The sequence below is a fragment of the Cordyceps militaris genome, assembly GCF_000225605.1.
Source record: "Cordyceps militaris CM01 unplaced genomic scaffold CCM_S00003, whole genome shotgun sequence".
Lineage (NCBI taxonomy): Eukaryota > Fungi > Ascomycota > Sordariomycetes > Hypocreales > Cordycipitaceae > Cordyceps > Cordyceps militaris.
In genome coordinates, this window is record NW_006271971.1 from 641,510 (window position 1) to 658,690 (window position 17,181).

Here is a 17,181-nt window from a genome sequence, read left to right on the forward strand (position 1 = left end):
GGCTGCTTTGCGAATTGAATCTCGCCCGCCGAACGCGCGCGCTCTTGATAAAAAAGGTTTGGCGTTGCACCCCCAATCCACTTTCTTTTCCCTCTTGTTCCCCTACCGGAAAACCGCGTATCGCGACAAACCAGCACTCGAGAGCCGCCACCACCACCCCGCGGCTGCATTCGCCCATCGCGAGAGACGTGACAGATCGACACTACAATCATGGCGCAGCCCTCGCCCGTGCCGCTCGCGCCTGCCAACGGCGCGTCGTCGGCATCGCCCGACCCCCCCAGCGACCACTCGCAGCTGTCTGTCCCTGGCAAGCGGAAACGCGACGACGACGGCGGCGAGGCGCCCGCCCAACAGCAGGAGACGACGACTGCATCCGACGACTGGGAGGGGAAAAATTCAGAAGAACTACTCAAGTATTACCTTCAGGTTCTGACTAGGTACGTGCCATTTCTTTTCCCAACGCGACACTTGCCATCGTCTGGGCATGATCTTTCCTCTAGCACCGCAGCTTGTCATATACTGTCATTTGCATCGCAGCTAACACATCCGCAATCAGGCTCGATATCGACAAGGCGATCCTGACGCGTGTACTACCCGAAATTCAAACAGACGAAGAGCCTCAAATCAAGCGCCAAAAATCCAGCGAACCTTCGACGCGCTCCACCATCAGCGACAAGTTTGCCGCCAAATCCTACCAGACCATCGACGATGTCGCCGCCGACGTCGCCGTAGCCGTCAACGAGGCCTTGAAAGATGTCGATCCATCGGAGAACCCCAAGGAGGCTGTGCGTCTGAGGGAATTCAAACGCAAGGCCCTCAAGTACGCCGCGCAGGAGAGAGCATATCCCCAGGTCAAAGCGGAACCTCAGGCGGACCCGGAAACCGCCTTCCAAGAGGGCTCATCGGTTCTGTCTATCGTCGGCTTCGCGCCGCAAGAACGGAGATTATTTTCCAGTCTACCCGCTTCCAAGGATATCGATTTGGCTGACATGGCTCTGCCACCGGGTGTGTCCATCACAACCATTACCAGATCCAACCAGCAGGTGCCAACGCGGACGCTCGGGGAGCTGTTTGGATCCCAGCGCCCCTTGCCGCCTCTGAACCCTCCCAAGCAACCAAAGTCACAAGCAAAGGGGACCGCGATAGACTTTTACCACCCGGAGCCGACAAATGCGCGTACCAATTGCTACTTCAATACGAAGCTGTCCTCCGGATACTATCTCGATTACAGCAACGCCATTCCCTCGTACCAAGCCGTGCCGAAGCAGCGCGAACGCGCCGAAAGCTTGGCCGGAAAGAAGCCATCGATGAGCGAACTCGAAATGTCAGAGGTCGAGTCACTCTTCCGCGGCGCCTTTTCTACCTTTGCGCCTTGCAAGGATGACTCGGCCGCCGTTGTGCCCTCGAGCGTCGCTGGCCGCATCTGGTGGCAGCGCTCCGGCCAACAAATTTTTGAACGCATGCTGGATGCCGACTACTACGGAGACAAGCAAAATAAGGAAGCGACATCCATATCTGCGGCTGATGAGATTGACGAGGCTGCCATCCAGGATGCCATTGATCACTGGGACGAGACAGCCGTTGACCCCTCATTAGACGAGGTGATGGGCACCCAAAGCAAGGCAGACGAGGATGCCGACGATATTCTTGGAGAAGTCTCGGATCTGATCGAGACATTGGCATCCTACCAGCGCATCCGTAATCTTACCTTGCCCAACTCGCAGAACAGACAGTCTACCGACCCCGTCACCGGCGACATGCTGGCCACCTCGGGCCCAGAGCCGTCTGAGGACGAGGTGCTCACGTACGAGGTTCTCAAATCTCAACTGGCACTGATCATCAAAACGCTACCGCCCTTTGCTGTTGCCAAGTTAAACGGAGATCAGTTAGATGATCTTCTCATCAGCACTAAAGTACAAGTACGTACTGACGACTACCACGGCACCATGGAGGAGGACGAAGCTGGTGTACAAGCTCGCCTCCGAGCTCAACAGCACCAGCAACAACAGCAACAGCAACAACAAGTTGTCCAGAGCGCTCGCCAGCCACCGCAGCGTACCCCGAGCACTGGAGGGCAATATGCAACCCAGTACGCGGCCGCCGCGCAATATGGCACACCTGGCCGCACACCACAGCCGCAGCAATATTATCGACCAGGCTCCCAGCATGGCTTCCTGCCGCAGCGTAATGCGACACCGCAGCAGCCTCGTCCGACGCAGCCTAACCAGTACACTCGGCCAAACGGTTACGCGGCTAATCAATACGCTACGCAGCTGGCTAAAGCCCAGACACCATACGGACACCAGAACATGCCGCAATACGCAAACCAACAACGACAGCAGTTTGCCCAGACACCACAGGTGCAGTCGGGCCTGCCCAACACGGCAACCTACCAGCAATACCAGCCCCCGCAGCAGCAGGGTGTCGTACCACAGGCTAATTATCCGGGGTATACAAACGGTACACCTCAACAGCACGGCCCGCACCCTCAGGCGCAGCAGCAGAGGCAAATGTACAGCCAGTCTCCTAACATGCAGACTCAGCAGCGGTTCGCAACCCCAACCCCCCAACCCGGCCCGGCCGGTCAAGGAGCTGTACGGTACGCGCCCGTCGCGAACCAGCCGGCGGGGTACAGCCAGTCGCCCGGCCTCACGGGTTACCACACGGTGATTTCCGAGGCGCAGCAGCAGCGCATCCTGGAGCAGGCCAAGGCGCGCGTCGCCGCTGGCGGCCAGCCCGGAGGCTTCTCCAACGCCGCCCTGACGGCTGCCCGCGCGAGCATCGCCAACCAGTCGAAGCCACAGACACCAACTGGGCAGAGGGCCAGCACCCCGGTGCTGCCTCCGCACAAGGTGACGCCCGTGCCTGTGCCTCCCATTCCTGGCACCGCCGCTCAGGCGCCGCCGCAGTAATAAAGCTGGTGCGGCTCTGGAACGTGTTTCTTGTAACAAAAATGGATACCGTCTTATTTGCATTTTGATGGGAGAGGAGGGGGGCCTTTCTTTTTTTTCGGCAACACTATTACAATGGTGCTTTATACAAAGAAGAGAAGAAGAGGAAATGGAGAAGGACTAGGAGGGAATTAAAAATTCAGGCGTATTCACAACCTCGGGGGGGAAACCAAGGGAAACAGATTTCTTTATGAAAGTCTTGTTATTTTGTTCTAGGCTGATTGGAATGGCGTTATTTCTCTCGTCTTGTTTTGTTGTTATACAAGTTGATGGGGCCAGTCGACAGAGAGAGGATATTTGTTTAATGGAATGCCTTTGGCGATTTCTTTGTATTCGTGGTCTCGTGTGTATTGCATGAGTGAGGCATGGAGCTGCCCGTCATGGCCTTTTTGGAAGCTTTACGAGTATGAATGGCAGTGATTTCTTTTTAGATCAAGCAGTGAAACATGTCGTAAATTGCGTAGGGTATCATAAAATCCATCAAGTCTATCCAAACGCCAGATATGCACATGTTGATTATACAGTCACGCCGCCGGAGCCATGCTCGTGCGTCCACTCGCGCACAATATGGCGCATCTCAAAGCCGACCTCGACAGCAATGAGGGCGATGATGATCCACTCGAGCCTGGTCCCGTGCCGCTCACTGGCCATCTCGCGCAGCACCGTCGCAATCTCCTGCGCATAGTCCATCTTCTGGTTGAGGGCGCGGATGCGGACGCCAACATCGAGCGCGCGGCCGACCTGCTCGTAGTAGCCGTCGAGCCCGAGCTCGGAGCGGCTGTCCCAGAACAGGTCCGGGAGGGCGTCGGTGAGCTCCGAGTAGTGGTTGAGGCGGGCGCGCAGGGCGAGCAGCTCGCCCGTCTTGCGCAGGATGAAGCGCCGGCTGAGCGGCACGTGGCGGCGGCCGCCGGCGGCGAGCAGCGCCGGCACGGCCCGGGTGCTCTCAAAGTACGACGCCAGCGCCGTCTCCAGCACGCCGAGCTTGGTGCTGCGCGCCAGCCCCGACGAGAAGGCAATCTGCGCGAGCGTCGTGCCGAGGCGGCTGCTGCTGCTGCTGCCGAGCACGATGACGTCGCCGCGCAGCACGCTCGTTGCGCGCGCCGCGTCGCGCGTGAAGTCGAGGTCCTCGGCCTCGCGCAGCACCAACGGGTGCACGTCCTCGGCGGCCGGCAGCAGCTGCTGCGCTAGGTCGGCGGCGGGGCCGGGGGCGACGGCCCAGGTGACGAGCGTGCCCGAGGGAAAGACGAAGACGTCGCCGCCGCCGCCGGTGCGCGCGTGCACGACCTCGCTCGCGTCGAAGCCGGTGCCGTCGGGGTCCATGTCAAAGCCGGAGGAGAGGATGGAGAGCACGGTCGGCATGTGGAAGCCCTCGGCGAGGCAGACGGCGCTGACGACGGTGGAGTAGTCGGTGGCGGCGGCGGGGGGTTGCTGGCCGCTGGTGGTGGTGGTGTTGTGCTCGGGGTGCTGCGCGATGAGGGCGACGCGCCGGAGCGAGGTTTTGGCGGCGGCGGCGGTGGTGGCGCGCGCGGGCTTGCGTTTTGCGGGTGACGACGACGGGGGTGCCAGGGAGGCAGGCTCGGCGGACGGGTCGTCGCGGGAGAGATACGGGTTCGAGGTGAAGAAGCTGCGCTGGCGAGGGAGGCACTCGGACGCGCTCTGGTGGAAGAGCCGCGGGGGAGGGCGGCTCAGCGCGAGGCGGCTGCCGCTCATGAGGCGGGCGGCTTGGTGCAGAGAGATGCGCCAGGGAGAGGAGCGCATGGTGGGTGATGTTCGGCGCCGGTGCCGTGAGGGACGGACGTTGAGCGTGCAAGTGGCATGGTTTTTGAGAATGGATGGTTTGGAGTGGAGATGCCTCAGACCGCAACCAGGAACAGCCTACCCTTTGATTACCTGTTGTACTTTACATCTACACAATCTACACATTTAGCTACGACAATGTTTTTGCATTACATTACTGGAGCCATCGTCTGGGCAAGGCCGCTTCACTTTCGCATCGAACCCTGATTCATCATTTTATTCATTCATCGACATAACGAGTCCCGTATTGCACTGCAATCCTGCTCAAGGCTGTTCTAGCTCCAAGACAAACCCATAACTGGTCTTTCCAGGCCGTACCAGAAACTCTTCTCGGGGTCCAGGTCCGCAAGCAGCGGTGCCGAGACCAGTAACGGCCGCATCTAATCGAAGCAACACGTACTCTTCTTCCGTAAGCTCGTACGGATGCGCCGCCTTTTCCAGCATTTCCGCCGTGTGTCTGGTCGCAGTAAAATTGAAGAGCTCGGCGGGCGTTGGCAGTCTCGTGTCGTCCTGCGCGGCAGCGACGCCTCCACCAGCCCCAAATGGAAACGCGCTGCTGATTCTCGTCGCGCAGAGGGCCGTCGCGGCCTGCTGGTCCGTAGCACGCAGCCGCACCCACCGCGTGTCCGTACGATTGCCGTTTTCCTGCGGCACATCATACGCCGTCTGCAGCCGGTCAACGCCGTCCACGCTCCACACGCCGATGCGCTGGCCGAGCTTCTTGTCCGGGTACGACTCGCCCGGGCCGCGCCCGCACCAGTCCACGCGCTGCTGGAGGCGCAGCGGCACGGCCAGATCCAGACCCGTGCGCGGGAGGTGCGTCGGGGCGGCGGCGCCGACGGGGGCCCCGAGCGAGACGAAGACGGACATGGCGGACCCGTCCGGCGGCATCTGGTAGACCGTGGTGGCCGGCCAGCCCCAGCCGAGCGATACGGGCCCGATAAAGGTCTGCGTCGTGAGCGTGACGACGCCGGTGCCGCCGTCTCCCGTCTCCAGGCTCATGTGGCGCAGCTGACTTGCCATACGGTCCACGCCACACGCCCGCCAGTGAGGCAGCGCCGCGCGCACGTCATTGTCCGTCGGCGCGCGCCAAAACCCCGGTGTCAGCGCGCCCTGGTGCGGCGCGGCCTCGGCGAGCAGCGAGCCAGAGCTGGAGCGCCAGCTGCGCAGAAGCCCGCGCACGCGGCTAAACTCAAACGTCGACTTGGAAGTCGTAATCGTCCACGAGTGGCTCGACTTGTCGATGCGTGGCGCGGGGCACGGCGCGGCGAGGGCACGCGCAAAGTACGGCTGGGCGGCCGAGACGACGTGCTGGAAAAAGGCGACTTCGTGTCCGCGGTCGGCCCAGACGGTGGATTGGGATAGAGTCAGGCTGGCCGTCAGAAGCAGCTCGGAATCGGAAACGTGGTCGAACAGGGCGCTGGGGAGTGGTACGGCTGCTGTGGTGCCAGCGGCGATGGGGGGGAAGGGAATGGTATGGGTGACGAGCAATTTCGTGCTACATTCAGTTGACAGGTTAGTAGTGGTCACTACTGCAACGTGTAAGAGCTTGTGGTGATTCTATGACGTACCTCTGACCAAGCTCTTGGAGATGGACTGTCAGTTCAAAGAGCTCTAGGCCCACGAAATCATGCCGGTTTTCGATGGCAAGGCTTCTACCAGCGAGCTCAAACGACACTGCCGAATAGGCCTTTTTCAGCTCGACCAGTCCAGGCATCGGCTCGTGCTCGCTGTTGCAGAGCCCGTCCATGACAAAGGTGCCATCATGCACCGCCTCGCCAAAATCGCCGCCGTACGCGTGAAACGTTTCCCCGTCCGGTGCCTGCGTTTCCAGGCCGTGGTTCGCCCACTCCCAGACGAAACCGCCCTGGACACGCGGATGCTGGCGAAACACGTCTTCGTAGTCTTCCAGCAGTCCCGGACCGTTGCCCATTGCGTGCGCATACTCGCACAGGATCAGCGGCCTGTCCGCCGTCCCGTCGTCGCCGACGCCCTTTGTCAGCGCTCGGCGGACGAGAGCGTCGAGCGCCGGATACATGTACGAGTGCATGTCGGTGGTGCCCATGTCGGTGTCGCCCTCGTAGTGCACCAGGCGGCTGGGATCGAGCCGCTTGCACGCCTGGTACATGGCCACGAGGTTCCGGCCGCAAAAGGACTCGTTCCCGAGCGACCAGACGACGACGCACGGGTGGTTCCTGTCCCGGTGCACGAGCTGCGTGAGGCGGTCCAGGTACGCGGCGGTCCAGGTACGCGGCGGTCCAGGAGGGGTTGTCGCTCAGATATGTGCGCGCGGCCCCGGATACCGTCGTCACCAGCTGCTGGTAGGCGGCCTCGCTGCCGTCCCACTCGGCCGTGTTGTCGGCGACGACTTCGGCGAACCCGTGGCATTCCAGATCGGCCTCGTCCATGACCCACAGCCCAATCTCATCGGCCAGGCTGTAGAGGGCCGGGTGCGACGGGTAGTGGGCGCAGCGCAGCGCGTTGATGTTGTGCTTCTTCATGAGCACGAGGTCGCGCCGGATGAACTCGGTCGGTACGGCACGGCCGAATCGCGGGTGGTGATCGTGGCGGTTCACGCCCCGGAACCGGATGGCCTTGCCGTTGACCTTGATCAGCCCGTCCTTGAGTTCCACCGTTCGGAAGCCGGCAGCATGAGTGACGCGCGCGGACTCGCCTCCTGAAGTCAGTTCAATGTCGACTTGGTACAGGTAGGGGGTCTCGGCAGTCCACTTGGATGGATTCTCGACCTCAATGAGGAACTCGACCTTGTCGGTGAGCGGAGCGACATCTTGCACTCGGTGGCAGATGACCGCGGCACCGTTTTTGACTTGTTCTCGCAGAGTGACAGAAATGGTACCGCCCGGGGGACAGTGTACATCAGCCGTCACGTGCAATATTCCATGCTGGTACGCAGAGTCTAGATCGCCGCGGATAAAAAAATCCTCCAATCTGCATCTGGCAGGGAATGCGAGAAGATGGACGTCACGAAATATACCTGCCATTGTCAGCGCCTGTCGAGCCATCAAGGAATGGACATGGCTCTGGGCACGCCTACCTGACAGCCACCACTGATCCTGGTCCTCGATGTACGAGCCATCGGACCACTGATACACGCGCACCAAAAGCTCATTCACCGCATCGCGGCGCGCAAGCGAAGAAACGTCAAACTCGGCCGCATTGCGGCTTCCCTGCGCATACCCAACAAGCTGCCCGTTGAGCCAGACATGGTACGCGCTGTCCACGCCGTCGAACCGCAGCCGCAGCTGCGCGTCGGCGTCCCACTCCGCCGGCACCGCGAACGACTTGGCGTACGCGCCGGTGGGATTCTCGTCCGGCACGTGCGGCGGGTTCACGGGAAACGGGTACACAATGTTGGTGTACTGGGGCCGGCCGTAGCCGTGGAGCTGCCAGTGCGCCGGGACCGGGATCGCGGGCCACGTTTCCGGTCGGCAACGGGCCGCGTCGGGCGCTTCCAGCGGGCTGCCGGCGTAGTCGAACCGCCACGTCCCGTTGAGACACAGCGCTGTGCTGGGCAGCCAGTAGGACCGCGGCGGCAGCGTGTTGCGTCGAAACACTGCCTCGTTGGCGTAGTCGGGCCTACCCTCTTGGTCGGCTTCGTGGTGTCCGGAACACATCTCACGACTCTGATCCTCGCGTTTCTCTACCATTATGATAGATGTGTCGGGAGCATCTGAGTGAGGAAACACAGTGTTGTGAGTAAGTGGTTTGGCTGTCAAGGTTGCAAGTCACGTCTGACAGAGGACAGCCATTTGAAATGGCACAAGTAGTTAAGTGCCAGCGACATAAATTCGATATCCAGAATTGTCTCCAATAAATGATGATTCGCCAACAAGACATGGACTCTATTCCTCGGCAGTAATGAATACACCAATCATGTTGGACCTTTCCCCGCCTATATCCCGCATCGTATCCCGCCCGCTTCCCGCTACTCAGCGCCGGACAATTGTTCTGTGGAGCGTCGATCCGGCGCCATGAGCGCCACTTTGCATGGACATGGAATACTTCGGGGGACTAATTACCGACGAGGGAGGGTGTTTCGGGGAGGAATGGTTGGGCAGTTGAGATGGGCTACCATCTACTGCATTTGATAGTTAGACAAGCCATGGCAGTGACGGTTTACAGGAAATGCACATATTTGTACTATATATGACCGAATTACCCGGGGCACAGGATATTAACTAGCTCCATCTACTGGATTATGATATTTATGGCAGTGAAGGTTTACAGAAAATGCACATGCTTGCACTAGAAAGCAGCATAACAATTACCAAGGCAACAAATTAGCGCCCGCCGAGGATATTGCGCCATGAGTTGTGCGAAACGGTGTTGCTCTCCGCCGTTCTGTTCCTCGGAACCGCCGTCGCAAACTCGAGCAGAAACGTGAGCATCCATTGATCCATGCGGAACTGCGAGCCGTCTTGGAAGCGCGCGCACGCCTCATGAAACGCCTCCAGCCGCGCAAACGAGATATCGAGGCACGGCCAGTACACTTCCAGACGGGTGAGCAGCGCAAAGTTGCGCTCCAGCAGCCGCCGCGCATTCTGCGTCTCGGCGTCCTTCTCGCCGAACAGCAGGATGTGCAGCTGCACGGTCGAGGCAATGGTCAGCACGTGCCCGACAAGCGAGTTGAGAAGCTCCGTGTGCGGCGACGCGCTGGCCGCGTGCAGGAGCTCGCACAGCTGCGAGGAGGCGTCGCGGCACCGGGCGGCGAACTCGAGGGCGAGCGGAGGACACTCCTTGTCGTGGGCGCTATGGTAGATGAACTGGTAGAATAGCAGCTGGCAGAGGTGGTAGTAGTTCATGTGGAGGAAGACGAACAAGTTTCCCTGGTTCTTGCTGGACCAGTAGACAATGTTGTCTGGCGTGTTGACCAGGTTGGCGGGTAGGTTGGAGTGCCAGCGGTGCAGTTCCCGCCAGATGCAGTCTACTTCTTGGATGAGATCAACGTACTTGACGAGCCCGGAAGCCGCGCGAGAATTGATCTGGTCGATTTTCGAGAGCGTGAAGCCAATGGTCATGGCCTGCGCAATCAACGAGTCTGGGGACGGAACTGGTAGCTGATCTGCCACGGGGCGGTGGGAGTCTGGCGATGCCACTGCCGGCTGCGTGAGGGGGAGTCCGAGGAATACATCTTCGGCCATTGGCAAGGGTATATTGCGAAACGGCATCATTTTGGGCAGCCGGACCGCGGTGGACGACCAGGTATCCGTTTCGTAGACGGTCCACCAAACTACTTCTCTTAGTCCAAGAGTACTTTGAACACTTTTACACACACCTTGAACGGCACCACTCTACAGCGACTCACCTCTTCGGTTGACTTCCTCTTCAACAAGCGTCGGCGCAGCAATGTTTGGCAGGTCAATCAGCAGCGCGGTGCGGCACGCGATGCTAAAGTAGACGGACTCGGTAGCCCGGCCGCCCTCCACCACGGCCGCGGCGCCGAGCATCAGGCAGGCCTGGATCGTCGTCAGCGACATGTCGTGGAGGTCGAGCAGCCGCTCGGCCTCCTTGACGAAGCGGCGTCCGCGCTCCCTGGGCGGGGTGGCGGCCAGGCTCGCGTGGCGGGCGAAGCGCGCGGCGAGGCCCATGACGGCCAGCAGCAGGATGCGCGGCAGCGAGCCGCGGGCGTAGGCGTCGAGGAAGGACGGCTTGTGGAAGAGCACGTGGAACGAGACGTGCACGTAGCGGAAGTAGAGGTGGATGAGCTCGAGGCAGAGGTCGGTCGGCGGCAGCAGCTTGGACTTGTGCGTCAGCGCGTGCGACCGCCACGGCACAATCGTCTCGTAGCCGTCGGACTGGAACACCGTCTCGGCGCTGAGGTGGCAGTCGAGGCCGCGCGCGGCGCAGTAGTCGCAGGTGAGGCCCTGCTGCGAGCGGATGCATTTTCTGCGACGGGTCCTGCGATGGCCATGTGTGAGCTTTGTGCAGAACGAGGTCAACCAGTACATGTCGGTTTCGGGGACAATGTTACCTGCAGGTCTCACATGCCGATTTGGGCTTCATTTGTTGGGGGCGAGGCCGAAGCCGCCGAACCAACTAAGCCCCCCCTGCCAGCCTGCGAGAACTGGGGCTTCAGCTGCGGCTGAAGGGTTCGCAGGAAGGCGGCCTGCCTGGGGTATAACAAAGAGCCCTATGGATACACGTGACGGCAATCTCAAGTGTATGCTGCAGGATGCTGATGCAACCTGTTTGTCTGTGCTTGCTAGTTGACCCAATGGACGCCGTTGGAAGCAGGTGAGCGGATTAACGGATTAACGGATGAACCGACTAAACCTATTCGCACCACAATAATTCATAAAAATTGCTACACGTGGTTCCCCGCCAAATAGAACTCGGTTTAGCGTCCTCTGGGGATGTGGGGTGCATATGCATCTAGACCCAGCCCGGCGTGCTGTGTACGTTGAAGACCCCCAACCTGATCAAGCCAAGGTAACCAGTAGAATTAGACCCCAGCCTGATCAAGCCAAGCCAATCAGTACAAATAAAATCCCTCCTGAATCCCGCCGCCATGGCTCGTTCGTCGAACAGACGTCGCTACCAAGCCGACTTTCCCATCTACAGACAACTCTCCGCCTCGCAGACATTTGCCGCTGGCATCTCGGACAGTATCTCGGTCAACAAGCCCCGAGTTCCCACGAGTCAAGTAATACAAAAATCAATAGCCGCTTCCCCCTTGTCAAAGTCCGCCTCATCGGCAGCGGGGTAAAAAAACCCGGGGAACTCTGGCAACCCCAGACTCAAACATGCCGTTCTGGCTGAGCTGGAGCTTGGAAAGGGCGACAAGTTTATAATGCAGCCCGTCGCTCGCCTCGCCGTTTGTTGAACCCCAACCCCTACAGGCCTCGGGCATCATCACCTTTGCAGAAACACATATAGCACAAATGGCAAACGAGGGACACAAGACACAAACCGTCCATGATGAGAGCGTGGCCGATGAAAAGATGACGGGCAACGTCACTACCATGGCCACCGGCTCTGTCGCTCTCGCAGCAGCCATTGCGAACCAAAAACCGCAGCTGCTGTCCAAAAACATGCTGCAGCTGTACTTTATCATGGCCGTTGGGTATCTCGTCTCGACCATGAACGGGTTTGGTATGCTTCCCTACCCTAAACATGTACCCCCAGATCTAACACACCTTTAGATAGCTCTCTGATGGGAAGCATCAACGCCATGAAGCCCTACCAGGAGTCCTTTGGGCTGGTCGGCGCCGGATCCACCACCGGCATCATCTTCATCATCTACAACCTGGGGCAGGTGGCCGCCTTTCCGTTCTGCGGCCTGCTCGCCGACGGCTACGGGCGTCGCCTCTGCATCTTCGTCGGCTGCCTCGTCGTGCTCGTCGGCACCGCCGTGCAGGGCTCCGCGCACTCGCTCAGCCAGTTCATCAGCGGCCGCTTCGTGCTCGGCTTCGGCGCGGCCATTGCCAGCGCCGCCGGGCCGGCGTACACGGTCGAGCTCGCGCACCCGGCCTACCGCGGCTTCATGGCCGGCATGTACAATAATTTCTGGTGGCTGGGCAACATCCTGGCCGGATGGACCAGCTACGGGTCCAACGTGTAAGCCACATACGGCGTTCTTGTATAGACGCAATGTTGCTGACTCGGCTCATAGGCATCTGCAGTCCTCGTGGGCGTGGAGAGTCCCAACGCTGGTGCAGGCCGGCCTTCCTGCGGTGGTCATGGTCCTGATCCTCTTCTTTCCCGAATCGCCGCGGTGGCTGGTTGCTCACGACCGCGCGGACGAGGCGCTCGCGATCCTGATCAAGTATCACGGAGACGGCGACGCCAACTCGGCGATCCCGACGCTCGAGTACAACGAAATCGTCGAGACGAACAACCTGACAAAGGATGAGAATGCCTGGTGGGATTTCCGGGAGCTGGCCAACACGCGAGCGGCGCGCTATCGCCTGGGCATGGTCATTGGCATGGCCTTTATTGGCCAGTGGAGCGGCAACAATGTGGTGTCCTACTTCATGGTGAGTGCTATTCATCAACTTTATTAGACTACAAGTGACTTACACTGTTTATAGCCAGAAATGATTGTACAGGCCGGCATCACCGACACAAACAAGCAGCTGCTTCTCAACGCCATAAACCCCATCTTCTCCCTGCTCGGCGCCGTCTGGGGTGCCTCCTTACTGGACAAGCTCGGCCGCCGCACCATGATGCTCGGCGGCCTCACGGGAGCGCTCCTCTCCTACTGCCTGCTGACCGCCTTCACAGCGCAGACAGCCGACAACAGCAGCCTGGCCTACGCCGTGATCGCGTCCATCTACGTCTTCGGCTTCTGCTTCGCCTGGGGCTTCACGCCTCTGCAGACGCTCTACGCCGTCGAGTGCCTCGAGAACCGCACGCGTGCCAAGGGCTCTGGGCTCAACTTTCTCTTCCTCAACGTTGCCATGGTGGTGAATACGTATGGCATCAGCGTCGGGATCCAAAAGCTCGGCTGGAAGTTGTACCTTGTCTATATTGGTTGGATCTGTGTCGAAATGGCTGTCATTTACATCTTCTTTGTGGAGACGGCTGGCAAGACGCTCGAGGAGCTCAAGGACGTGTTCGAGGCCAAGAACCCCGTCAAGGCTAGCATTGCCAAGACAAACATCGAATTGGATGAGAGCAGCCGCGTCGTGGGAATTGTTGATGGTGTTTAGTGACGTCATACGAATCATCTCGAATAGACTTTGCGTTTGCGAGTGTTGAATCTGACCAGCATTACATTTTGGACCACCTGTGCTTGAATGAGAGCGTGATCTTCAGTTGACGGGTGACTAGACTTTGTGGCAGAGTGTTCTCCCGATCCGCTCCTTACAGAGGAGCATCTCCCGATGAGGCTGCGGCGTAGTTGTTTTATGGGGAGTGGGAAATGGGGTGATGACATAGCTGATGGTGGTGAGTTTGTTCCCTTGGCGCGCTCTCTGGACAGCCTGCTACTTTGTTTCATGTAGATTTGCAAAGTTCTGCTCGTGTCATCTAGATGCCGGTATCGGGCATAAAAGGTCGACGCAAAACTCGCGCAAAGTGTAAGTGCAAGTATTGGGCACGTGCCTAGCAGCCTGGAACAAGCATCGCGGGCACGCCTTGTGCGACCCAGCTTTGCTGCAGTGTAGCTGGTATATTGGACCGCTTGATACAAAACAGAGTCTGTTTCGACCGAAAAACAGTCCCCAACATATTCCAACAAGAGATACAAGTCATTGATCCCAGGGGTCGGTGTCGCAGTGACCAAGCTGGTCTGCCAAAGATAGTCGCTCGTGTTTGCGTCCCAGTTTATATTGCGCTCTCGCACAACGCGACAAGCAGCGGGTCGGTGTAGCTGTGCCAGCCATGACCAGACGTGCCGGAAAGCGCCGTCGAGGTCACTTCGGGGCAGTATTCAAACAGACTTAGCATAGTGCGTTGGTAAGGAGAGATGTATCGGGGAGCTATACTTTGGTCAACTTGGAAAACGGCGACGCTAGCGGAATGGCGCTGTCGTCAGTCAGCTTCCTTACGGTGTCGGCATCCTGGCCGACAGCTTGGTAGACACAGACGGGATGGTCATGTTGAATATCTGATTGCTGGAATCGTGAAATATTAAACCCGGAGCACGACGGAAGCGAGAGATGGGCTTACTCAGTCAATACGGACTCATCGTCGAAGGTAATATGCTAGTGCAAGTGCCAAGATCCTCTTCATATTTTCCCTCCCAGTGAAAAAGACTGGTGATGGAGATGGCGCCGTTGTGCTCCTTGGGGTTGTTGGGGAAGGCTTAGGAAAATACCCCTGACCCCTGACGCGCTAATTTAGTAAGCAGGGGTCGCCGACGCGTTGTCACTAGTTACACCTTCGTCCGTGGAATGTAACGACCAGGTAAATCTATGAAGGGTACGGAGTACTCTGTATTATCATTATTGATACTTCTGCCCATTCGTTGATTGAGAATCGACAAGCAAAGCGAACTAGTAGGCCTGCTGTATCTTGATGCTGTATCCACCCTTTCCGGCAAGTGGGAGGGTAGCACGATAGGCTGAGGGTTTAAATGAGACGTATGTCTCTAAAATATAACCAAGAAGGTTACTTGTCGTCAAAAATTAGAGTTAGTACTTAGAATTAAAAAGTAAAGCTCTCTCTAATTTTTTTAAACCAAATTATAAAAAGTAGATATAATTTTTTTTAATATCGTATATATTCATCTCTGTCCTTCTAAAAACTCTATTATCGTAACTAATTTGTATTTGTAGTATATATTTTCGGCGGCTACCCCACGTGATAGGTGGAGAGGTCCAGGACGAATTAGACGACCAAGGCGCAGACACGACACACTAATGTTGGGCTGGCCTCTCGCTCCGCCTCTTCTCCAAATCTCCTTTTCGAATCCTTCATCTTCTTCTCGTTCCCAACCCTTTTCTTTTGGAACACCCCCCGTTCTTTCTCCTCAAGCCATCCACCATCTCTACGGCTCTTCGTTGCCTATTCGTCTTTCTCCTACCCCTCTGCATCATTACACTCGATTCCCTCTCGTCCATCCCTTCCGTCCCCCACCATGGATCTCGACGCCAAATACGACCACTACGACTTCCCCTACGTGGCCAAGGAGGCCCAGAATGGCCACGCCGGCCACCTGGACGCCGGCCAGATTGCTCAGGTCCATCAGCTGCGCATGATGCTCGAGGCCGAGGGCTTGACGGAACGTCTTGACACGTTGACTCTGGTGTGTATGCACACTTATGACGTATTGCATGCGTCGATTAAAACCAGCGTCTAACAACTCCTTTCAGCTGCGCTTCCTCCGCGCTCGTAAGTTTGATGTTGCCCTCGCCAAGCAGATGTGAGTCTCCTATCCAGGTCTTTGTAACAAGGACCCGGGTCATTTCTCCTGGCTTTAACTGACACCAACCTCAGGTTCGTCGACACCGAAAAGTGGCGAAAGGAGACCGATCTCGACAACACGATTGCTTCCTGGGACTACCCCGAGAAGGCCGACATTCAAAAATACTACCAGCAATTCTACCACAAGACGGACAATGTAGGTCTTTTTGCTCGCCCCCGCTGTCGCTTTCACAGCTGCATGACAAATAAATACTAACAACCATGCCTAGGATGGCCGCCCCATCTACATTGAAACGCTTGGCGGCATCGACCTGACGGCCATGTACAAGATCACTAGCGGTGAGCGCATGTTGCACAACCTGGCCGTGGAGTACGAGCGCCTCGCCGACCCCCGCCTGCCGGCGTGCTCGCGCAAAGTCGACAACCTCGTGGAGACATGCTGCACCGTCATGGACCTCAAGGGCGTGACGCTGACCAAGGTCCCGTCTGTTTACTCGTACGTTAAACAGGCGTCGGTCATTTCGCAAAACTACTACCCCGAGCGCCTGGGCAAGCTGTTCCTCATCAACGCCCCCTGGGGCTTCTCGACCGTGTGGAGCGTCGTCAAGGGCTGGCTGGACCCCGTCACCGTCAAGAAGATTCACATTCTCGGTGGCGGCTACAAGAGCGAGCTGCTCAAGCACGTACCTGCCGATTCCCTGCCCAAGGAATTTGGGGGTACCTGCGAGTGCCCCGGCGGCTGCGAGAACAGCGACACGGGCCCTTGGAAGGAGGCGGAGTGGGCTCGTCCCGCCAAGTGGGAGACGGCCGTTAGCAACGAGCCTTCGACCATTACCAAGGCCGCTGACAACGAGAAGGTTGCCGTCGCTGCGCCGGTCGACGAGGACAAGATTGCTGCCGCTGCCACGGCGTAAGTGCTTGGCAGTGCAGAATCTTGACTTGACATTGATCCATTGGCATTAAGACGGAGTTGTGTTGTATGTTTATCGGCTTAGCGAGCAGTGGTAATAAAGTTGACTAGCCTTGGTGAAGGGGCTGTGTGGTGTGTATAGACATCATGGTGTCGGACGGTGTGATGTCGGGTTGGTACACGAAAAACAAAACCAAAGTAGGGGTTCTTTGATTTCTCGGTCCAGTTTCCAGACTTGTCTGCTTTTTAAATAAGGATACTTTCGATGGGACAAAAGGAAAAAACGGAGTAGAAGAATATTTCAACAATTACCCAGCGAACCGGATAGAATGGGATAAGATTCTACTGTTTTGGCATTTAGAAACATTGTCTAGCAGAATACAGAAGGACTGGTCTCAAGTTCAGGTCCATATTTCCAGTGATCTCGCGTATGTACATGTTTGACTTTGAAATATCGCCAAAAGACGCCCAGATAAACTGCCTCACGCAGCCTGTCGGCCCAGCTCATGCACCGTGAAATTCAGAAATCAGAAAGCAAAAAAAAAAAATACATCATAACGTCGTATCAAGCCTCGGGCCGAGAGCAGTATCACCGCGCATCGCGCACATACTCGCCCGCCACGCGCGCGCGCTCCATCTTGGCCACGACGCTCGGCATATCCCTCTTGAGCCTGCCCAGGGCGGCGACGGCAC

The 17,181-nt window shown here is 58.0% G+C and overlaps 7 protein-coding genes across 7 annotated transcripts; 3 read left to right on the forward strand and 4 right to left on the reverse strand.

The window, feature by feature from the left end:
* Positions 1-210: 210 nt before the first annotated feature.
* On the forward strand, positions 211-2,912 carry CCM_03815 (uncharacterized protein; the record flags this gene model as incomplete). Its single annotated transcript, XM_006668963.1, has 2 exons — positions 211-437; positions 557-2,912. The coding sequence occupies 2 exons, from the start codon at positions 211-213 to the stop codon at positions 2,910-2,912; spliced, it is 2,583 nt and encodes an 860-aa protein (XP_006669026.1).
* A 555-nt stretch (positions 2,913-3,467) lies between these two features.
* Positions 3,468-4,709, reverse strand: CCM_03816 (YagE family protein; the record flags this gene model as incomplete). Its single annotated transcript, XM_006668964.1, has 1 exon — positions 3,468-4,709. The coding sequence occupies one exon, from the start codon at positions 4,707-4,709 to the stop codon at positions 3,468-3,470; it is 1,242 nt and encodes a 413-aa protein (XP_006669027.1).
* Positions 4,710-5,012: 303 nt separating this feature from the next.
* CCM_03817 (Glycoside hydrolase family 2, TIM barrel) lies at positions 5,013-8,416 on the reverse strand (the record flags this gene model as incomplete). Its single annotated transcript, XM_006668965.1, has 3 exons — positions 5,013-6,280; positions 6,327-6,943; positions 6,999-8,416. The coding sequence occupies 3 exons, from the start codon at positions 8,414-8,416 to the stop codon at positions 5,013-5,015; spliced, it is 3,303 nt and encodes a 1,100-aa protein (XP_006669028.1).
* Positions 8,417-9,049: 633 nt separating this feature from the next.
* Positions 9,050-10,717, reverse strand: CCM_03818 (Fungal specific transcription factor; the record flags this gene model as incomplete). Its single annotated transcript, XM_006668966.1, has 2 exons — positions 9,050-9,999; positions 10,075-10,717. The coding sequence occupies 2 exons, from the start codon at positions 10,715-10,717 to the stop codon at positions 9,050-9,052; spliced, it is 1,593 nt and encodes a 530-aa protein (XP_006669029.1).
* A 560-nt stretch (positions 10,718-11,277) lies between these two features.
* Positions 11,278-13,420, forward strand: CCM_03819 (lactose permease; the record flags this gene model as incomplete). Its single annotated transcript, XM_006668967.1, has 5 exons — positions 11,278-11,471; positions 11,566-11,861; positions 11,912-12,326; positions 12,382-12,745; positions 12,800-13,420. 5 exons carry the CDS (start codon positions 11,278-11,280, stop codon positions 13,418-13,420), a joined length of 1,890 nt encoding a protein of 629 aa, XP_006669030.1.
* Positions 13,421-14,191: 771 nt separating this feature from the next.
* CCM_03820 (uncharacterized protein) lies at positions 14,192-15,131 on the reverse strand (the record flags this gene model as incomplete). Its single annotated transcript, XM_006668968.1, has 4 exons — positions 14,192-14,319; positions 14,397-14,516; positions 14,591-14,624; positions 15,072-15,131. 4 exons carry the CDS (start codon positions 15,129-15,131, stop codon positions 14,192-14,194), a joined length of 342 nt encoding a protein of 113 aa, XP_006669031.1.
* A 160-nt stretch (positions 15,132-15,291) lies between these two features.
* On the forward strand, positions 15,292-16,492 carry CCM_03821 (Sec14 cytosolic factor; the record flags this gene model as incomplete). Its single annotated transcript, XM_006668969.1, has 4 exons — positions 15,292-15,459; positions 15,527-15,576; positions 15,651-15,774; positions 15,848-16,492. The coding sequence occupies 4 exons, from the start codon at positions 15,292-15,294 to the stop codon at positions 16,490-16,492; spliced, it is 987 nt and encodes a 328-aa protein (XP_006669032.1).
* Positions 16,493-17,181: the final 689 nt, after the last annotated feature.